Raw genomic sequence first — 23,041 nt, 5'->3', positions numbered from 1 at the left:
TGTGTACATACATTACATTACTTATCCTGTATTATACTCCAGAGCTGCCCTCACTATTCTGCTGGTACAGTCACTGTGTACATACATTACATTACTTATCCTGTATTATACTCCAGAGCTGCGCTCACTATTCTGCTGGTACAGTCACTGTGTACATACATTACATTACTTATCCTGTATTATACTCCAGAGCTGCGCTCACTATTCTGCTGGTACAGTCACTGTGTACATACATTACATTACTTATCCTGTATTATACTCCAGAGCTGCGCTCACTATTCTGCTGGTACAGTCACTGTGTACATACATTACATTACTTATCCTGTATTATACTCCAGAGCTGCGCTCACTATTCTGCTGGTACAGTCACTGTGTACATACATTACATTACTTATCCTGTATTATACTCCAGAGCTGCGCTCACTATTCTGCTGGTACAGTCACTGTGTACATACATTACATTACTTATCCTGTATTATACTCCAGAGCTGCGCTCACTATTCTGCTGGTACAGTCACTGTGTACATACATTACATTACTTATCCTGTATTATACTCCAGAGCTGCGCTCACTATTCTGCTGGTACAGTCACTGTGTACATACATTACATTACTTATCCTGTATTATACTCCAGAGCTGCGCTCACTATTCTGCTGGTACAGTCACTGTGTACATACATTACATTACTTATCCTGTATTATACTCCAGAGCTGCGCTCACTATTCTGCTGGTACAGTCACTGTGTACATACATTACATTACTTATCCTGTATTATACTCCAGAGCTGCGCTCACTATTCTGCTGGTACAGTCACTGTGTACATACATTACATTACTTATCCTGTATTATACTCCAGAGCTGAACTCACTATTCTGCTGGTACAGTCACTGTGTACATACATTACATTACTTATCCTGTATTATACTCCAGAGCTGCACTCACTATTCTGCTGGTACAGTCACTGTGTACATACATTACATTACTTATCCTGTATTATACTCCAGAGCCGCGCTCACTATTCTGCTGGTGCAGTCACTGTGTACATACATTACATTACTTATCCTGTATTATACTCCAGAGCCGCGCTCACTATTCTGCTGGTGCAGTCACTGTGTACATACATTACATTACTTATCCTGTATTATACTCCAGAGCCGCGCTCACTATTCTGCTGGTGCAGTCACTGTGTACATACATTACATTACTTATCCTGTATTATACTCCAGAGCTGCACTCACTATTCTGCTGGTGCAGTCACTGTGTACATACATTACATTACTTATCCTGTATTATACTCCAGAGCTGCGCTCACTATTCTGCTGGTGCAGTCACTGTGTACATACATTACATTACTTATCCTGTATTATACTCCAGAGCTGCGCTCACTATTCTGCTGGTGCAGTCACTGTGTACATACATTACTGATCCCGAGTTACATCCTGTATTATACTCTTCATACTTCACCGACCGCACATTCAGCGTCTCCCACTCGCACACCACCTCCTCTCCTCGCTCTCTCTCTGTAGGTGTCCCCCAGGGCTCCGTCCTAGGACCCCTCCTGTTCTCCATCTACACCCTTGGCCTGGGCCAACTCATAGAATCTCACGGCTTTCAGTACCACTGCTACGCCGATGACACCCAAATCTACATCTCTGGACCTGACATTACCTCCCTGCTGTCCAGAGTTCCAGATTGTTTAGCAGCTGTAGCCTCCTTCCTCTCCTCCCGCTTTCTCAAACTCAATATGGAGAAAACTGAGTTCATCATTTTCACCCCACCCCGTATGGCCCCTCCACCTGACCCATCTATCAAAGTTAATAGAAGCACACTTACCCCTGTCCCACGGATCTGCTGCCTTGGGATAACCCTGGACTCCGACCTATCCTTCAAGTCACACGTTCAAACCCTCAACACCTCCTGCTGCCTCCAACTCAAGAACTTCCATTGAATCTGCTCCTTCCTGATCCCACAAACTACTAAGATACTCGTCCAGGCCCTCATAATCACCCGCTTAGACTACTGCAACACCCTTCTCCATGGACTCCCAGCTATCACCCTCACCCCCTCCAGTCCACCCTAAACTTCGCTACTCGCTTAATTCACCTCACCCCCCGATCTTCATTGGCTGCTCCCCTCTGCCAGTCCCTCCACTGGCTACCTATAGCCCAGCGAATTGAGAGACCAGATTATGGGGATAATGTCACTCCTTAGGGAGAGACCATCTTTTCTCATATTCTTCCCATGTTCCCTTGCAGTGGAGCAACTATGGCTGTATAAGTCTCCACACACCTGAAAAGGTGGTCTCTCCCTAAGGAGTGATATTATCCCCATAATGTTAACATACAAAGCCATCCACACCCTGTCCCCTCCATATATCTCTGACCTCATCCTCACCTGTCCCCTCCATATATCTCCTCCCTCATCCACAACCTGTCCCCTCCATATATCTCTGACCTCATCCTCACCTGTCCCCTCCATATATCTCCGACCTCATCCACAACCTGTCCCCTCCATATATCTCTGACCTCATCCACAACCTGTCCCCTCCATATATCTCTGACCTCATCCTCACCTGTCCCCTCCATATATCTCCGACCTCATCCACAACCTGTCCCCTCCATATATCTCTGACCTCATCCACAACCTGGCCCCTCCATATATCTCTGACCTCATCCTCACCTGTCCCCTCCATATATCTCCGACCTCATCCACAACCTGTCCCCTCCATATATCTCCGACCTCATCCACAACCTGGCCCCTCCATATATCTCTGACCTCATCCACAACCTGTCCCCTCCATATATCTCCGACCTCATCCACAACCTGTCCCCTCCATATATCTCCGACCTCATCCACAACCTGGCCCCTCCATATATCTCTGACCTAATCTCCCGCTACCTGCCCACACGTAACCTCAGATCCTCCAATGACCTCCTACTCCGCTCTGCCCTCATCCACTCTTCACACAACCGTCTCTAAGATTTCTCCCGTGCATCCCCCATACTCTGGAACTCCTTAACAAGACACATAAGACTGATCCCCACAATCACAGGCTTCAAGAAGGCCCTGAAGACTCCCCTATTCAGGAAGGCCTACAACCCCCAATAACACTACTGTCCCCACACCACCATCTGTACAGTCCCTCCCCTCACCTTCTGTCTCTATCCTTCCTCCATCATAGACTGTAAGCCCCTAGTGCTGTTTGAGCGCTGGGTCCCGCCCCCAGTGCTGCGAGAGAACTCATTTGCATACTGAAGAATACCCAGATTTCTACCGAACGGCGACGCGGAGAAGACATCTAAAGGTAGGAGAAGAATAGTCTTTCTTAAGGCTATTCCTTATGGTAGGCAGAAAAAAAAAAAAAGGGTATCCAATGATAGGATCCCTTTAAAAGGTATCTGCCTTAAAGAACACACAAAAGTCAACCAAACTTTTGGGGTGAAGATAGGAGTGTTAAAGAGAACCTTGTTACTATCTCCAATTCTTTTCATCTTTACAGATTCTGGCACAGTTGGAATTTTGTTTTCGTCCCACACCATTCCTGAGCAATGAGTGCCATTAGTTTTGATGTCCGATATCCTCATTAGGCTTCTACTGTCGAGTGGGCTATGCCAAGAAGGATAAGACAAGTAGGTGTGAATCTGAGCTCTCTCACGCCTCTTTATCTGTTCCTCCCTGGCTCCACCCCCTTGACAGTACAGCCTAATTGCCATATCAATCCCCAAAACTATGAACACTGATCGCTTAGGGATGGCGGGGGCTAGAGAAAAAATTCCAACAGTGCCAAGGCAAAAAAAAGTGGAGATGGCGGAGATGGTGACAGGTCCAAGACCAAAACAAACCCAACGTCAGTTTCACCACGGGGACTGAGCGGAAAGAAACTTGTAAAAAGAAAAGAATAACAAAAACTCAGTGAATGTCAGCGGTTCATAGACTCGGAGCAGAAATCATTTTATTTGCTCTTTTTACAAAGTAGATCGGAAATGTTAGCGGCACGAAAAGAACAGGCAAATGACCTCTTAAGACGCCGGCGCGGTAACACGTGTCAATTATGTTTACAAGTATTGAGTGGAAACAGAGTAGTCATGTTCTCCTCTATGATTAGAGATATCTTACACAAATTCCCTTCTACCGCAATCAGTTTGAGATGTTAACAATTGAAAAAAGAAAAAAAAAAAAAAGGGAACGGCGGCGCTCGCGAAAACGTACAGAAAATCCATTCTGAGGAGCCGACGTTAGCCCGAGCCCACGGCTCGCCGGAAAATTGTTTCAAGCAGGCTTGAAAAATCAAAATCACTCAGAGTGACATTATCCTGCATTCCTATGCAAAAACATTTATTTTTGACATACTTTCAGAAATTACTTTAAGTGTAAGTGTCACCGCCGGTGCTGAAAGCCGCAGATGAAAAAAAATATGTCATATAAGAAAATACGCCGGTAAATAAATACCCAAAATAGGAAGAATAATATTTCGTGGACGCTCCTCGCCGGGAAAAGCTTTACACCTCTTATAAGTCCTTTCAATGAGAAGGAGAGACGAATCTCCAGCCTCAAGTGGAAGAGTCTCGGCGGACTGATGTGAGCTAGGATGTCTTGTAGGAGAAGATGATGAAGAATTAGGTCTTAAAGGGATCCTATCATTGGATACCTTTTTGTTCTGACTAACACGCAAGAATAGCTTTAAGAAAGTCTGTTCTTCTACTTTTAGATGTTTTCTCTGCGCCGCCGTTCGGTAGAAATCCTGGTTTTCTTCAGTATGAGTTCTCTCGCAGCACTGGGGGCGGTCCTCAGCGATCAAACAGCACTGGGGGCATCCCCAATGTTGCGAGATAACTCTCCAGCGCCGCCTCCATCTTCTTCAGGAACGCCCTCTCCTTGTGTCTTCTTCTGTCCTGGGTTTCAATCTACTAGGCCTCGGGCAGAACCGACGAAGCATGCCCGGGCTACAAGAAAATGGCCGCTTACACCAGCTTACTGTGTAAGCGGCCACAAGAAAACGGTCGCTTTTACAGCTTACTGTATTTGCCATTTTCTTGTGGCCTGGGCATGCACAGTCAGCTCTGTCCAAGGCCTAGAAGATTGAAACCCAGGACGGAAGAAGACACAGGGAGAGGTCGTTCCAGAAGAAGATGGAGGTGTCGCTGGAGAGTTCTCTTGCGGCACTGGGGACCGCCCCTAGTGCTGTTTGAGCACTGAGGACCGCCCCCAGTGTGGAGAGAACTCATTTGCATTCCGAAGAAAACCCATATTCCTACCGAATGGTGGCGCAGAGAAGACATCTAAAGGTAGGAGAAGAATAGCCTTTCTTAAGGCTATTCCTACGTGTTGGTCAGAAAAAAAAGGGTATCCAATCATAAGATCCCTTTAAAGGAGTTTTGAGATCCCAAATCAAGTTTTCATACTGATACCCTATATACAGGACAGATCATCTGTAGGAGATCTGTTGGATCTAACACCCAGACACTGCACAGGTCAGCTATTCAGGTCTTCAGAAGAACCCCAGTGCACGGGCTACTAAAAAACATTTAAAGGGATTGTATGGGATTCCTCTAAATGGGTCATCAATAAGTGACTGTGGGGTACAACAACCAGAACCCTCACAGATCAGCTGGTTGAAGAGGTCATCGAGTTTGTGCAAGTGCTGAACCCTCTTTATGGAAAGCGAAGAACAGCGCCATACATATGGTTGAGAATGTGCTGGATATTGCAGCGGAGCGCCTTAGAAATAAAGGGAGGCAACAGAGTGGCTCTGTGGTTAGCATTGCAGCGCTGGAGTCCTGGGTTCGAATCCCGCCAGGAGCAACATTTGCAAGGCGTTTGTATGTTCTCCCCTTGTTTGCGTGGATTTCCTCCCATTCTACAAAGACCTATTGATAGGAGGAAAAAAAAAGTACATTGTGATCCCTATAAGGGGCTCACAAACTACATTAAAAAAAAATAAAAGAGGACTGAGCTGCTGATGTACCAGGCGACCAATTAACGTGATATCATTGGCACAGGGAAGAGGATGCAGCTAATCCGCAGGGGTCTTTGTGTTGGACCCCTATCCTTAGGGTCGGTCCATGTACCCAATGCTCCGTGCCAGTCTGTACTTCCTGGTCCCTCTGGACAAACAGGAAAAGCTGCTCGGCCAATCACTAGCCAAGATGGGCCATTGTTGCGGCCTCTGACTGGTTACATGACTATAGGAAATAGAGGCTAGCGGAGGACCCAGGAAACCCTGGACAACCCCACTAACGCCACGTATCCTCCATTCTCAAGGGATCACTGGATTTGACCATGAGGTGCACAGTGATCAATAGAAAGGGGGTCCCTGAACCAATGGAGTAGATAATGGGGTGCACATGCATGACCATCACTCCAGTTATTTCCATGGGACTGACCGGACACTAATCTGCTGTCTCCATCAATCTATAGTTGGACACCCAGCAGTGACACCTGGGCCTTATTCTGAGGGTTGTTAGTAAGGCTACGAGCACACGGGACAAGTCCGATGACGCCGAGCTTTAAAGAACACCCTTCTGACAGAGGGGAGACATCAGTGCCGAAACTAACAGCACCGATATCTCCACCACCCAGGTACATACCGGGATATCCAACATGAAAGGTCCTTTTTAAAAATTCTGTGCTCCTTTATTCTTTACCTTGTTTCTACTATTAAGGCTCATACTCAACCCCATGTGCCTTGTCGGTGTCCTTTACATTGGCCTCAACGATAATGTGAGACAAGGACTTCTGCTGGAACAATACACCAGGGACCACTGACACGGTGGGAGACAATGAAACGCTGAGTATGTTTTTGGTTTTTTTTGAGACAAATCCTGCCAAAAAGTCAAAAATTTTGAGATACAGGTGCAAATTTCTGTGCATGAAACCAGAGGAGCTGCATTATAATCCATATGTACAGATTTCAGGCCACTCTGGGCAGGTAGGTCCTGGGCACGCACCCCCTTATCATGCCACGATCAGTCCCTTACAGATTACGGCCCAGCCACGCTCCCGGAGCACATTTACAGCCTGTCTACTGATCATTGTAAAACTTTTATAATACGCTGAACAAATAAATTCAGTAACTGGTGTACTCCGATGGTGAGTGATAAGATCTTATAGCTACTGGTAGAGGACAGTCTGCCATGTTCTTTGTTCCTTCTATATTACTACCTACATAAACAAGCCTGTAAAGTAACCTTCTGTCTCTACCTCATATCAGGAGCCCGGGCACAGATTTTGTTTTAGGATCGGAAGGGTTCCTAACGTCTGGACCCCCCCCCCCCCAACTGGTTATATGATGGGATATCCTAGCACAACATTCATGACCACCACAGAAGAGGGTATTTAACCGTTTCAGCATCCTAGACCACTGGGGGGGGAGAAGGGTATTCATCCCTTCAACACTCTAGACCACCAGGGAAGCAAGCAACCACTCCTCCACCAGTCTAAACCAGCAAAAAAAAAAAATGGACAAAGACACATACTGGTTCAACACATCCGTCCACCATGGATATATTCAACCCCCTTATACCGAGACCCACAGAGGATTGAGCATTCACTTTTATCCTGCCCTAGTCCGCCAATGAATCAGGCATTCACCTTGCCAGTACCCCCAAGTCTACCAGGGAAGTGGGCATCCACATTTTCAATATCCTAGACCACAAGGATAGAGACCTGTCCAAACCCTAACCCACCGAGGAAAGCGGCACTCAAAATCAGGGTTGAGTGTTCGGGATCAGAAAAGATCGGATTCCGATCGGCGATCGAGCAGATTTCAAGATCAGAATCAGTTGGAAAATGATGGGAAATCGGATTTTGAAATCTCAAGATCGGCTCAACCCTAAAAGTGACTTTTCACATAGAGAAGCATTGTCTAGGGCTGAGCGATCGGGATCGGAAAAGATCGGATTCCGATCCGTGATCGAGCAAATTTCACGATCGGGATCGGCTGGAAAATGATCGGAAATCGGAATTTAAAATTGATCCTGAAATCTCAAGAGCGGCTCAACCCCAACTCAAAATATTTATCCACCAGGGAAGTATTCAGGCCTTGACTAGTATAGACCACTAGAGAATTAAGCATTCACCCCAATTACCCTAGCTCACCAAGGAAGTAAGCATTCACATCACCCAGGAAGGGGGTCGTCCACTTCTTCCTAACCTTAGACCAACAGAGAAGAAGTCATTCAGTCACTTTTTTGTGGTCTAGTGGAGTGAATGCCTTCTTCTCTGGTGGTCTAGGGTTGTGAAGAGGTAGACGTCCCCTTACCTGATGGTCTAGGTTATTAGATTGGTTAATGCTCGCTTTTATGGTATACTAGCTTTTACCCGCGACTTCGTCTGCGGTGATTTGAGAATTGGGCGGACACAGACGTGTGAAACTGTAAAAGTGCTTTAAAAAGTTTGGTGGAATAGCAAATATGATGTGATGTGTTGTATTGTGTATGTCGTGATACAGACAATGTGATGTGTTGTATTGTGTATGTCGTGATACAGACAATGTGATGTGTTATATAGTGGAAATCTATATGTAAATGTGAGTGAGTAGAGTGAGGGCGACTCCTGAGGTGACAGTAAGGAGTGTGCAGGCAGGTAGAGGCAGGGAATGCCAGGCAGTGTGTGTGAGTCTATAGCTGGGGCTAGGAGTCCTGCTTTTGTGAGTCTCCTGCTAGGAAGCCATGTTGTTTAGTGGCACCAAAAGTAGCCTGTGACTCAATCCTAAGGGAAAACTATGTTTTTGGAAAATTGCACGCAAATCCGTCCAGGCGTTTTAGCGTGATTGAGGAACAAACATCCAAACTCACAAACATCCAAACATCCAAACACACAAACTTTCACACTTATAATATTAGTAGGATGGTAGTGGAGGGTTCTTTGAAAAATTTTTAGGGTGTTGGATGGGTAAAATGGTCACTTTTTTGTGGTCTAGTGTAGTAAAGATTGACCCATTCAATGCCCTAGAGCACCCCTAGAACCATCCGTACACCATAAAAGTGAACATTAACCACTCCATTACCCTAGACCACCAGAGAATAGGACGTCCACCTCTTCACAGTCTTAGACCACCGAAGATGGAATTTACTGCTTCACTCCACTAGATCACAAAAAAAAGTGATCCCATCAACGTCCTGAAACACTTCCAACACCCCCAAGAACCATCCACTACCGCACACCATAAAAGTGAGCATTAACCACTTTAGTCCCCTAGACCACCAGTGAAGCCAGCATTCTCTGTTCAATTACCCTAAGCCCACCGGGGAAGCTTGGATTAGACCGCTTGCTGTCCCAAACCACCAGAAAAATCTAAAATTCGTAAGAAAATGTTTTCCTTATTTTTACTCTAAACTTAGGTGCGGCTTTATCATCCATAATACACAATATTGGCCACATTCTTTGCTGGCTGAAGATCTATGACGGACGGAAATCTTTGACTCAGGGAGTTGTTCTGAAGTGCGGTCATGTGAGAAAGGGGGGGGGGTTCAGAAATAAGAAACAAAAACTTGTGCCCGATCTTGCAAATGCCTCTCTACAACTTAACTGCTTACAATAAGAAGCCTAAAAGTAATAATCTGTTAAAGAGAAACCACCAGGTGAAGAAATATTGGAAAAGTTGGCGGGGTAATCCGTTTGTGGAAGCCACTTACCCCCGGACATAAAGAGTTTCAATTACCAAACCATTGAGAGACTCCTTGGGGGTAAAGGAAGAAAAGAGCGCGACACCGAACACTTGAAATTCAAGGGAATTGGAAAAGCTCAAAAGAAGCCTTAAATCTGGATCAATGTGATATCCAGAGGTGCTGGCGGTGCGGCAGGTGGGGGGCGTAAGTGGTTTATTCCTCATAAAGCTAATGGACAGAAAACTGGGACTAAAATTGCTTTTCAGCGCCATCGGGGAAAGGATAAAGATGCAGAATGTATTTTAAGAAGCAGTTTACGAAAAAGATGCTGCAATCTGTCTTAAGACGGGGTTTTTTATTCCTGCTGAACTATAAGAGATAATCTCTCTACTGGGACATTCAATATGGAAAAAAGCGAGGATGACGAGAAGGAGAATGTGACAGATCGAGAGGCGAGGACGTGAAGGAGCGGGACGGGTGAAAGTCACGGGAGCCGGCGGGAAATATAAGAAGTCTGATTATTGTAATAAAAGTAATAATAATGAGGCAGTGCTGTGTATGTTAGGACGGGTGATCATAGAGCAGCCGGGGCAGTAGACCGGGCGGTAGACCGGGCGGTCATAGAGCAGCCGGGGCAGTAGACCGGGCGGTCATAGAGCAGCCGGGGCAGTAGACCGGGCGGTCATAGAGCAGCCGGGGCAGTAGACCGGGCGGTCATAGAGCAGCCGGGGCAGTAGACCGGGCGGTCATAGAGCAGCCGGGGCAGTAGACCGGGCGGTCATAGAGCAGCCGGGGCAGTAGACCGGGCGGTCATAGAGCAGCCGGGGCAGTAGACCGGGCGGTCATAGAGCAGCCGGGGCAGTAGATCGGGCGGTCATAGAGCAGCCGGTCATAGAGCAGCCGGGGCAGTAGACCGGGCGGTCATAGAGCAGCCGGGGCAGTAGACCGGGCGGTCATAGAGCAGCCGGGGCAGTAGACCGGGCGGTCATAGAGCAGCCGGGGCAGTAGACCGGGCGCTCATAGAGCAGCCGGGGCAGTAGACCGGGCGCTCATAGAGCAGCCGGGGCAGTAGACCGGGCGCTCATAGAGCAGCCGGGGCAGTAGACCGGGCGCTCATAGAGCAGCCGGGGCAGTAGACCGGGCGCTCATAGAGCAGCCGGGGCAGTAGACCGGGCGCTCATAGAGCAGCCGGGGCAGTAGACCGGGCGCTCATAGAGCAGCCGGGGCAGTAGACCGGGCGCTCATAGAGCAGCCGGGGCAGTAGACCGGGCGCTCATAGAGCAGCCGGGGCAGTAGACCGGGCGCTCATAGAGCAGCCGGGGCAGTAGACCGGGCGCTCATAGAGCAGCCGGGGCAGTAGACCGGGCGCTCATAGAGCAGCCGGGGCAGTAGACCGGGCGCTCATAGAGCAGCCGGGGCAGTAGACCGGGCGCTCATAGAGCAGCCGGGGCAGTAGACCGGGCGCTCATAGAGCAGCCGGGGCAGTAGACCGGGCGCTCATAGAGCAGCCGGGGCAGTAGACCGGGCGCTCATAGAGCAGCCGGGGCAGTAGACCGGGCGCTCATAGAGCAGCCGGGGCAGTAGACCGGGCGCTCATAGAGCAGCCGGGGCAGTAGACCGGGCGCTCATAGAGCAGCCGGGGCAGTAGACCGGGCGCTCATAGAGCAGCCGGGGCAGTAGACCGGGCGCTCATAGAGCAGCCGGGGCAGTAGACCGGGCGCTCATAGAGCAGCCGGGGCAGTAGACCGGGCGCTCATAGAGCAGCCGGGGCAGTAGACCGGGCGCTCATAGAGCAGCCGGGGCAGTAGACCGGGCGCTCATAGAGCAGCCGGGGCAGTAGACCGGGCGCTCATAGAGCAGCCGGGGCAGTAGACCGGGCGATCATAGAGCAGCCGGGGCAGTAGACCGGGCGCTCATAGAGCAGCCGGGGCAGTAGACCGGGCGCTCATAGAGCAGCCGGGGCAGTAGACCGGGCGCTCATAGAGCAGCCGGGGCAGTAGACCGGGCGCTCATAGAGCAGCCGGGGCAGTAGACCGGGCGCTCATAGAGCAGCCGGGGCAGTAGACCGGGCGATCATAGAGCAGCCGGGGCAGTAGACCGGGCGATCATAGAGCAGCCGGGGCAGTAGACCGGGCGATCATAGAGCAGCCGGGGCAGTAGACCGGGCGATCATAGAGCAGCCGGGGCAGTAGACCGGGCGATCATAGAGCAGCCGCTGCAGTAGACCGGGCGATCATAGAGCAGCCGCTGCAGTAGACCGGGCGATCATAGAGCAGCCGCTGCAGTAGACCGGGCGATCATAGAGCAGCCGCTGCAGTAGACCGGGCGATCATAGAGCAGCCGCTGCAGTAGACCGGGCGATCATAGAGCAGCCGCTGCAGTAGACCGGGCGATCATAGAGCAGCCGCTGCAGTAGACCGGGCGATCATAGAGCAGCCGCTGCAGTAGACCGGGCGATCATAGAGCAGCCGCTGCAGTAGACCGGGCGATCATAGAGCAGCCGCTGCAGTAGACCGGGCGATCATAGAGCAGCCGCTGCAGTAGACCGGGCGATCATAGAGCAGCCGCTGCAGTAGACCGGGCGATCATAGAGCAGCCGCTGCAGTAGACCGGGCGATCATAGAGCAGCCGCTGCAGTAGACCGGGCGATCATAGAGCAGCCGCTGCAGTAGACCGGGCGATCATAGAGCAGCCGCTGCAGTAGACCGGGCGATCATAGAGCAGCCGCTGCAGTAGACCGGGCGATCATAGAGCAGCCGCTGCAGTAGACCGGGCGATCATAGAGCAGCCGGGGCAGTAGACCGGGCGATCATAGAGCAGCCGGGGCAGTAGACCGGGCGATCCTAGAGCAGCCGGGGCAATAGACCGGGCGATCCTAGAGCAGCCGGGGCAGTAGACCGGGCGATCCTAGAGCACCTGGGGCAGTAGCCCGGGCGATCATAGAGCAGCAGGGGCAGTAGACCGGGCGATCATAGAGCAGCAGGGGCAGTAAAGTCCAAAGGTACCTCCAAACAGTCATTCACACAGGCCTTGTGATGGAGGTAGAGAACATGGGAGGACCGTAGGTACTTTTATATGACTTTGTACCCATATGTGACAAGAATTGTCATTGTTATAGGCCCGATTCACATCTGCTTTTGAGCCATTCCGTTCCCCTCTACGCATTTTTCGTGCGGAAACCACAAGGACCCCATTATAGTCTATGGGGTCCGCAGGTTTCCTTAGGTAACCACTTTTTTATGCGATTACTCTCCCAAACGGAAACCCATGCACAGATGTGAACCAGGACATAGGTTTAAACCCTTCCCGACATCTGCCGTACTAGTACGGCGGACGTTGAGTGTTTTTATTTATGGCAGTCGCCTGGGAGCCGCCATTTTTTGGTGGCTGCTTACGTTCTGTACTCCGTTGAACTACAGCAGTGTACTGCGCATGCGTTCACGTAAACAGCCACAAAAAAATGGCCACTGGCATGTGCAGTTGGGCTCTGCCATCGGGAAGTTTATTTAGTTCATCTTGAAATACCCGAGTAGGGAACCCTACACTAACAGGGGGGACGTCTATACAGAGCAGCGAAAAACAGAAACGCTCATCACTCTGTAGGACCCGACATGTTTGTACATTGGTTATTTCCAATGTGTACTGTGTAATGCTCCATTTCTCCTGTGGTGGCGCTGTGCGGGGGATACTGAACCTAGAGATTGCAGCTGATCAATGAAGGTCTCAGCAAAGGGGAGACCCTGAAATCTTCTTATATTCAGGGGCTGGGGGTGGATTGGAACACACAAAAAAAAAATTGGATTGTAAAGAAATACTGCCCTAGATCTGGCGCCTCTCTGTCACTCCCCATAATAACGTAGGGTTATAAAAAGTACACAAAATACATATTTCACATCCAGCACTGAAAAGGACCCTCATTAGACCCCAAATAACCTCGCCGTTCTGCTCTCCGCACCTTGAAATCATTTACTAATCTTGGCCACATGCCGATGTTCCTGAACAAACACGATTACGAGCAGGTAACAAAATAAAGGGCAGCATGCACATGGCATGTGATCGTGTACACGGTCGGTCAGCGACCACGCGCAACATTACACAATGAGACATGACTGCAGATAACAGACAGGCCATTAAACAGTAAAACACACAGACATTGAGAGAGCGGACACCAAAATAACAGAACCCCGCTATGAGACTATACAGCGTGTCTAGGGGGGAGTTCATACACAGTAAAAAAAACATTTCTCTGCTCTCCCCTTCGTTTCAGTGGGAGTCGGGCAGATTTTTTCAGCTAGAAGAAAAAAAAATATTTGAAGTGTCATGAAATGAAGGAGAGGCAGAAGAAAAACACTAGTGTCATGGTGATCGGTGGTGGGACCATCTGATATGTCATAGTGATAGGTGGTGGGACCATCTGACAGGTCATAGTGATAGGTGGTGGGACCATCTGATATGTCATAGTGATAGGTGGTGGGACCATCTGACAGGTCATAGTGATAGGTGGTGGGACCATCTGATATGTCATAGTGATAGGTGGTGGGACCATTGGACTATCTCACATGTCATAGTGATAGGTGGTGGGACCACTGGACCATCTGACATGTCAGTGATAGGTGGTGGGACCACTGGACCATCTGACATGTCATAGTGATAGGTGGTGGGACCACTGGACCATCTGACATGTCATAGTGATAGGTGGTGGGACCATTGGACTATCTCACATGTCATAGTGATAGGTGGTGGGACCACTGGACTATCTCACATGTCACAGTGATAGGTGGTGGGACCATTGGACCATCTGACATGTCATAGTGATAGGACCATTGGACCATCTGACATGTCATAGTGATAGGACCATTGGACCATCTCACATGTCATAGTGATATGTGGTGGACCTTGGGCCCTCTGACATGTCATAGTGATAGGTGGTGGGACCATTGGACCATCTGACAGGTCATAGTGATAGGTGGTGGGACCATTGGACCATCTGATATGTCATAGTGATAGGTGGTGGGACCATCTGACAGGTCATAGTGATAGGACCATTGGACTATCTCACATGTCATAGTGATAGGTGGTGGGACCATTGGACCATCTGACACGTCATACTGATAGGTGGTGGACCATGGGACCATCTGACATGTCACATGGCCCACCACCTATCACTATGACATGTCACATGGCCCACCACCTATCACTATGACATGTCACATGGCCCACCACCTATCACTGCGACATGTCACATGGCCCACCACCTATCACTGTGACATGTGATAGTGATAGGTGGTCGCCCCCACTGCCTTCTATATGAGACCATACACTAATCTAACCTCCACTGCAGATCACTGACCATAGCAGAAGAGGCGCGAGGCTCATCTGGGTGACTCAGGCCCGTCCCGTCAGCGACTAGAGGGGGCCTCAGCACCTGGAGCACCAACAATAAAAACTTTTGATGTGTCAGAAGTTTTCTAAAACTGAAAGTAGACTTTAAAAACAAAGTTGTCTGGTTTAGAAAACACCGAATAGTAGTAGTGACATTTTTGGGTCACTATAATACAGACCACATCCCTCTATGAGCAGTTTTCCTTTCAGTAGGCTCCATCCATGCAGGACATATAGATGGAAGTATTGACCTATACTGATATGAATAAACGACTTACACCCTTTTAGTATGGTCTACGTGGACAGAGCGTGTGTGTTCCTATATATACCTATAAGACGCTCTATCCAAGCAGCTTCCATAATGGCGGACTGGGGACAAGTCCTAGAATTACATGGACCACCATTTATACAAACCACCGCCATGTAATATTACTAGCCACCAATGTCCCATGCAAAATAAGCGGTTTGCAGCTGGACCAGCGGGTATTTCTGGGGGGGTTAAGATACAGAAACACAACAATAAAGAATAGTAAATCCCATAAGAGCTTACTGGCCATGCTGGCTACTATGGAGAATGTGGGAGAGATCAATATCCTAATCCCCTGGTAGAGCGGATGCCCATTCCCTGCTCTTGGTCAGTGACTAGGATGCATGACTAACCTCATAAGGGTCAGGCTCAGATATCTATAGACGTTTCTTGCAGGCCAACAATGGCAGCTTTATGGATATAACACAGCATGGAATGGTGACAGCGAGCGGAACGTAGAAGAAATGGACACCTCTAAGAGACTATATCCATTTTCTACACTTCTATATATATATCCACACCCACAGAGCCAGCATATCCATATTACAAGGACAGCTAAGGCTATGTTCACATTGCACTGGAGCCTATGTTGCAGACCACGTCACTGTATCTGCACCGGGGACCACTCCGCCGCTTTCAGCTCTAAAACGATGGACCCAATTATATTCAATAGGGCCCGTCAGACACCAGTGTGAACCTAGAGTAACCATGTCAATAACCTCCATATAGGGCTCCGGTCAAATTCCCAGTGTAGGGTCAGCAGCCGCCCCTCCCGGTGATAGCAGACTCCCCTATCTCTGGGGTAGGTCCCCAGTATCAGATTAGTAGGGGGTTTGCTATCTGAGAGGACCTCGGATGGGCAGTGCGGCACACGTCAACTGGTCATGTGACCGATGAACATGACGACACCGGCCAGCGAGGGTGTTTGACCCCTCCAATCTATCCTAAAGAGAGGTCATCAATACCCAAGTTCCAAAAACCCTTTAGGCTAAGGCCACAAGTGTTGAGTCCACTGTGGGGTGTCAGCTGGTTTTCGCCGCAGCCTTCAGCTACGATACCCGGGCGGCCGGCCCTAGCTTCCAACTTTTCAAGGCATGACGTGTCTGACATAAGATTAGCAGCCGATGCTACAAAACTAAGCAGGATCTGCCAATGGTCTGCAGAGAAATATCTCAAGTGTATGGCCAGCTTAAAGGGATTCTACCATTAAAACCATTTTTTTTGTGTGGATAAGACGTCGGAATAGCCTTTAGACGTGATTTCCGCTGCGCCGTTACTCAGACATACCGGTTTTTACCGGTATGCAAATGAGTTCTCCCGCAGCGATGGGGACAGGCCCCAGCGCTCAGGGCGTCCCCACCCGCTGCCAGAGAAGGGTCTCCAATAGCCGCCTCCTTCTTCGTCCGCCGCAGGGTCGTAACCGAGCAGAGCAGAGTGCGCAGGCGTACAGGCCACGGGAAAATGGCCGCTAACAATACTGTGCAAGCAGCCATTTTCCCGTGACCTGTGCGTCTGCGCAGTCTGCTCTGCTAGGTTACGAGCCTGCGCCGGAAGAAGACTTTGAACATGACATGGCGGACCAAAAAGGAGGCGGCGCTTGGAGACCCTTTTCTGGCAGAAGTGGGGACGCTCTCATTGCTGTTTGAGCACTGGGGCCCGCCCCCATTGCTGCGAGAGAACTCATTTGCATATCAGTAAAAACTTGTATTTCTAAGGAACGGCGCGGTCGAGACCACGTCTAAAGGTAAGAGACGAATAGCCTTTCTAAAGGCTACTCCGACGTCTTATCCACAAAAAAAAAAAACCTTTTAATGGTAGAATCCCTTTAAGTCAGTCCCATAGAAGGGGGAAGTCGTGGCCGAGCATGCACACCGCTGCCTCGCTCACCGCAGGGGATTCAGGGACGCCCAATCTGATAACCATTGGGGATCTCATCAGGTAAATGTGTCCTATGTGCCCCTCACCACTTTGGAGCGAGAGCTGCATAAAGGAGCAGTGACTTATCTGTCCTGTATCCCTGGGACGGTGACCACACGACGGGGGCGCTCACTTTCCCGGAATTGGAATAACTCAATTTCCACTTGTTACGCCGCCGCTTACCATTACAACAATTTAGTGCTTTTCCTGCTCCTACAAGAAATCCACGTGACCTCTCCTTCAAGGAGACCCCAAGTGATTACAGGCGGTAAATGAATAGACCCGTCTACACCGCCCCCGCGCCGGTGACTAAACGCTCAGGTAACCTGCTAGAAATAACAAGCAAAAGGAGAAAAAAAACCAGACGGGTAAATGACATTACCCGACAATCAATTAGCGCTCGGAGTAATTGTACGAGAACATAGAGCAGAGCTGGGAGCGCGCCGCAATCTCTGCAGACAAATTCTGATTAGCCTGATATAACATAATCGTCTCAGAGCTGATCTGCTTCACGTCAACGTCAGAAATCGTAAGTTACACACAAGCCCGGGGTCACGAGGCACTTGACCTATAGATAAACGGCGGTCATATCTCCAGAGGACAATATACTACTATATACAGTGCAGGAGACGCACCTGACACATCAGCTATAGCCAGAGCGGCTCCTCTGCATTACATGTGCCGCCATATGGCAATACGAGACACCATGTATACTCCCCTACAAGTAATACCGCCATATAGTGTATTCACATGGCACCGATTCTGAGCCAGATTCTGCCTCCAAATCAGGACACTGATCCCCTGTTCTAAGTGTGTGATCACTGAGGCCCGATCGCCAACCGCTCCAATGATCAGGACAGGGGTGCAAAGGTTCCCCTATGACCTCCTTGTGATTGGAGCTCCAGTTGCTTATTGTGACTGGCGCCTCATTCACTTCTATGGGGCTGTGGGAACATTAAAGTCCAGGTAGCCCCATAGAAGTGAATGGAACAGCGGATAAACAAGCGCATCGGCACTCCAAACACCACTTCTGATCAATGGGGGACCTGGCGATGGGACCCCCAGCGATCAGACACATCCCGTGCTATGTAGATAGGGGATAAGTGTCCACAGCAGGACAACCCCTTTAAGAACCTGCGACACAGGTGAGAATAGTACCATGAGCCTGGAGACACAGGGGACGGACAAGCTGCTGAATTTCCATCACTGATGTGTTTTCCTGACAGCTACTGCTGCAAAAAAAGTGCCGATACCTGATGGTTTTTGTGGTGACAACTTGCAGGAATCCTCCGGGGTTGCCCACAGTCTGCAAGCTTTGCATTGTGGGTTTCAAAGTCACTTTGCACAGAAAGTTTAGTTAAAGGGATCCTACCATTAAAATCATATTATTTGTTGATCACATGTAGGATTAGCCTTAAGAAAGATGTCTTCTCTGCGCCACCGTTCGGTAGAAATCCCAGTTTTTGTCTGTATGCAAATGAGTTCTCTCACAGCACTGGGGGCGGTCCTCAGCACTCAAACAGCACAGGGGGCTGCGAGAGACATCTCCAGTGAAGCATACCCGTGGCCACAAGAAAATGGCCACTTACACAGTAACTAAGCGGCCATTTTCTTGTGGACTGTGGGCATGCGCAGTCGGCTCTGCACAAGGCCTAAAAGTTTGAACCCAGCACAGAGAGGCCATTCCTGAAGAAGATGGAGATGGCCCTGGAGAGTTCTCTCGCAGCTTTGGGGACGCCCCCAGTACTGTTTGAGCGCTGGGGACCGCCCCCAGTGCTGCGAGAGAACTCATTTGAATACAGAAGAAAACCGGGATTTCTACCGAAAATTTGATTTTAATGGTAGAATGGGGACATCCTTGGTGGAGACTCTAAAGTGTAAGGCAGCTGGGAGTCGCAACAGTCTCCTCAGATAACAATACAGCAATGTATATTGTAACACTCAGCTACAAGTAACCACCAACACCCTGAGCATACTACCGTCTACACTATTCCATCCCCATCCTGAGCATACTACCGTCTACTATATACACTATACCACCCCCATCCTGAGCATACTACCGTCTACTATATACACTATACCACCCCCATCCTGAGCATACTACCGTCTACTATATACACTATTCCACCCCCATCCTGAGCATACTACCGTCTACTATATACACTATTCCACCCCCATCCTGAGCATACTACCGTCTACTATATACACTATACCACCCCCATCCTGAGCATACTACCGTCTACTATATACACTATACCACCCCCATCCTGAGCATACTACCGTCTACTATATACACTATTCCACCCCCATCCTGAGCATACTACCGTCTACTATATACACTATTCCACCCCCATCCTGAGCATACTACCGTCTACTATATACACTATACCACCCCCATCCTGAGCATACTACCGTCTACTATATACACTATACCACCCCCATCCTGAGCATACTACCGTCTACTATATACACTATACCACCCCCATCCTGAGCATACTACCGTCTACTATATACACTATACCACCCCCATCCTGAGCATACTACCGTCTACTATATACACTATACCACCCCCATCCTGAGCATACTACCGTCTACTATATACACTATTCCACCCCCATCCTGAGCATACTACCGTCTACTATATACACTATTCCACCCCCATCCTGAGCATACTACCGTCTACTATATACACTATTCCACCCCCATCCTGAGCATACTACCGTCTACTATATACACTATACCACCCCCATCCTGAGCATACTACCGTCTACTATATACACTATACCACCCCCATCCTGAGCATACTACCGTCTACTATATACACTATACCACCCCCATCCTGAGCATACTACCGTCTACTATATACACTATACCACCCCCATCCTGAGCATACTACCGTCTACTATATACACTATACCACCCCCATCCTGAGCATACTACCGTCTACTATATACACTATACCACCCCCATCCTGAGCATACTACCGTCTACTATATACACTATACCACCCCCATCCTGAGCATACTACCGTCTACTATATACACTATACCACCCCCATCCTGAGCATACTACCGTCTACTATATACACTATACCACCCCCATCCTGAGCATACTACCGTCTACTATATACACTATACCACCCCCATCCTGAGCATACTACCGTCTACTATATACACTATACCACCCCCATCCTGAGCATACTACCGTCTACTATATACACTATACCACCCCCATCCTGAGCATACTACCGTCTACTATATACACTATACCACCCCCATCCTGAGCATACTACCGTCTACTATATACACTATACCACCCCCATCCTGAGCATACTACCGTCTACTATATACACTATACCACCCCCATCCTGAGCATACTACCGTCTACTATATACACTATACCACCCCCATCCTGAGCATACTACCGTCTACTATATACACTATACCACCCCCATCCTGAGCATACTACCGTCTACTATATACTATACCACCCCCATCCTGAGCATACTACCGTCTACTATATACTATACCACCGTCTACTATATACTATACCACCCCCATCCTGAGCATACTACCGTCTACTATATACTATACCACCCCCATCCTGAGCATACTACCGTCTACTATATACTATACCACCCCCATCCTGAGCATACTACCGTCTACTATATACTATACCACCCCCATCCTGAGCATACTACCGTCTACTATATACTATACCACCCCCATCCTGAGCATACTACCGTCTACTATATACTATACCACCCCCATCCTGAGCATACTACCGTCTACTATATACTATACCACCCCCATCCTGAGCATACTACCGTCTACTATATATACTATACCACCCCCATCCTGAGCATACTACCGTCTACTATATATACTATACCACCCCCATCCTGAGCATACTACCGTCTACTATATACACTATACCACCCCCATCCTGAGCATACTACCGTCTACTATATACTATACCACCCCCATCCTGAGCTGCTAATAATGGGAGTACCACTATCCATGGAGGGCACTATACTCCGTATACTATATAGTAGACAGTCGGCCTAGATGTGACATTAGTACTTACCGTCCTGGGCTGCTCTATGGCAGTGTCACCTTCTATTATGGTCAGCCATGTATAATGTATGGTATGGGGTACGCACCGCCTGTAACTGGATGTGACAGGACACAACTCACAACCTACATTGCTTCATACAGGAGTAGTGCGTGTGCGCGAGTTCATTACAATGGGAGTAACTCCATCTATGGAGGATAGTATGGGCCACCATATACAGGATGTGACCAGACTACAACCACCACCGTGCAGAGCTGCATCCAATGGGAGTACCAGCGGTCTCTGGAGGGCACACCTGTATGAATGGGAGTACCAGCAGTCTCTGGAGGGCACACCTGTATGAATGGGAGTACCAGCGGTCTCTGGAGGGCACACCTGTATGAATGGGAGTACCAGCAGTCTCTGGAGGGCACACCTGTATGAATGGGAGTACCAGCGGTCTCTGGAGGGCACACCTGTATGAATGGGAGTACCAGCAGTCTCTGGAGGGCACACCTGTATGAATGGGAGTACCAGCGGTATCTGGAGGGCACACCTGTATGAATGGGAGTACCAGCAGTCTCTGGAGGGCACACCTGTATGAATGGGAGTACCAGCAGTCTCTGGAGGGCACACCTGTATGAATGGGAGTACCAGCGGTATCTGGAGGGCACACCTGTATGAATGGGAGTACCAGCAGTCTCTGGAGGGCACACCTGTATGAATGGGAGTACCAGCAGTCTCTGGAGGGCACACCTGTATGAATGGGAGTACCAGCAGTCTCTGGAGGGCACACCTGTATGAATGGGAGTAGCATATCAGTAGCATAGGGCACTATATGGGACCACCACTGTCATGGGAGCACTACTAGTCCCAGCAGCCCCTGCAGCCAGCTGTATACATAACCCAGGTATAATCCACACACAAGGACAGGCCCTAGGTCACCAGTGTAGAGAGGCCACACAGACTGTGAGACAGGACACACGCCGCGCCCCTCCTCCTGTGGCGCCCCCTGCAGCAGCCCGTGTCCCTGTCAGCCTCTCCCGTCCCCTCAGTCCCGGCTGTCACCCCGGCCCCGGCTCTGCTCACATACCTTGGCAGCCATGCTGTACAGAACTCACACACACTTCCCATCAGACACTTCCCCGTCACGTCACGGCGGCCCCGCCCACACTGGCCCAACCGAGAGAGAGGATTGGACGATTATCGTTTCCCGCCCTCGGTTTGGCCACGTGACCAGGCGTCCTTCGCCGGTGAGTTTAGAGGAGAAGTGTGAGGAGACTGAGAGAGGTGTGTGTGTCCTCAGGCGGTATACATGTATACAGGGTGCGGGGCGGAGATAACTACACATGATCCAGGGAGGTATACATGTATACAGGGTCCGGGGCGGAGATTACTACACAGTATCCAGGGTGGTATACATGTATACAGGGTGCGGGGCGGAGATAACTACACATGATCCAGGGAGGTATACATGTATACAGGGTGCGGGGCGGAGATAACTACACATGATCCAGGGAGGTATACATGTATACAGGGTCCGGAGCGGAGATAACTACACAGTATCCAGGGTGGTATACATGTATACAGGATCCGGGGCGGAGATTACTACACAGTGTCCAGTGCGATATACATGTATACAGGGTCCAGGGCGCAGATAACTACACAGTATCCAGTGCGATATACATGTATACAGGGTCCGGGGCGGAGACCCTGTACTACACAGTATCCAGGGTGGTATACATGTATACAGGATCCGGGGCGGAGATTACTA

At 49.4% G+C, this 23,041-nt stretch overlaps 1 protein-coding gene across 1 annotated transcript in view; it reads right to left on the bottom strand.

The window, feature by feature from the left end:
- The window catches only part of SLC25A13 (solute carrier family 25 member 13), an 85,899-nt gene extending 63,465 nt beyond the window's left edge, over positions 1–22,434 (bottom strand). The window contains exon 1 of the mRNA XM_075271792.1: positions 22,361–22,434. Coding sequence (XP_075127893.1) covers positions 22,361–22,372 — 12 coding nt within the window. The 5' untranslated portion in view covers positions 22,373–22,434. The remainder of the gene's footprint in view (positions 1–22,360) is intronic.
- Between the last annotated feature and the right edge of the window lie 607 nt (positions 22,435–23,041).

Source organism: Leptodactylus fuscus, chromosome 4, assembly GCF_031893055.1.
Source record: "Leptodactylus fuscus isolate aLepFus1 chromosome 4, aLepFus1.hap2, whole genome shotgun sequence".
Lineage (NCBI taxonomy): Eukaryota > Metazoa > Chordata > Amphibia > Anura > Leptodactylidae > Leptodactylus > Leptodactylus fuscus.
Note: the sequence above shows the minus strand (reverse complement) of the source record. Positions and strands in the feature narration are given on the sequence as shown.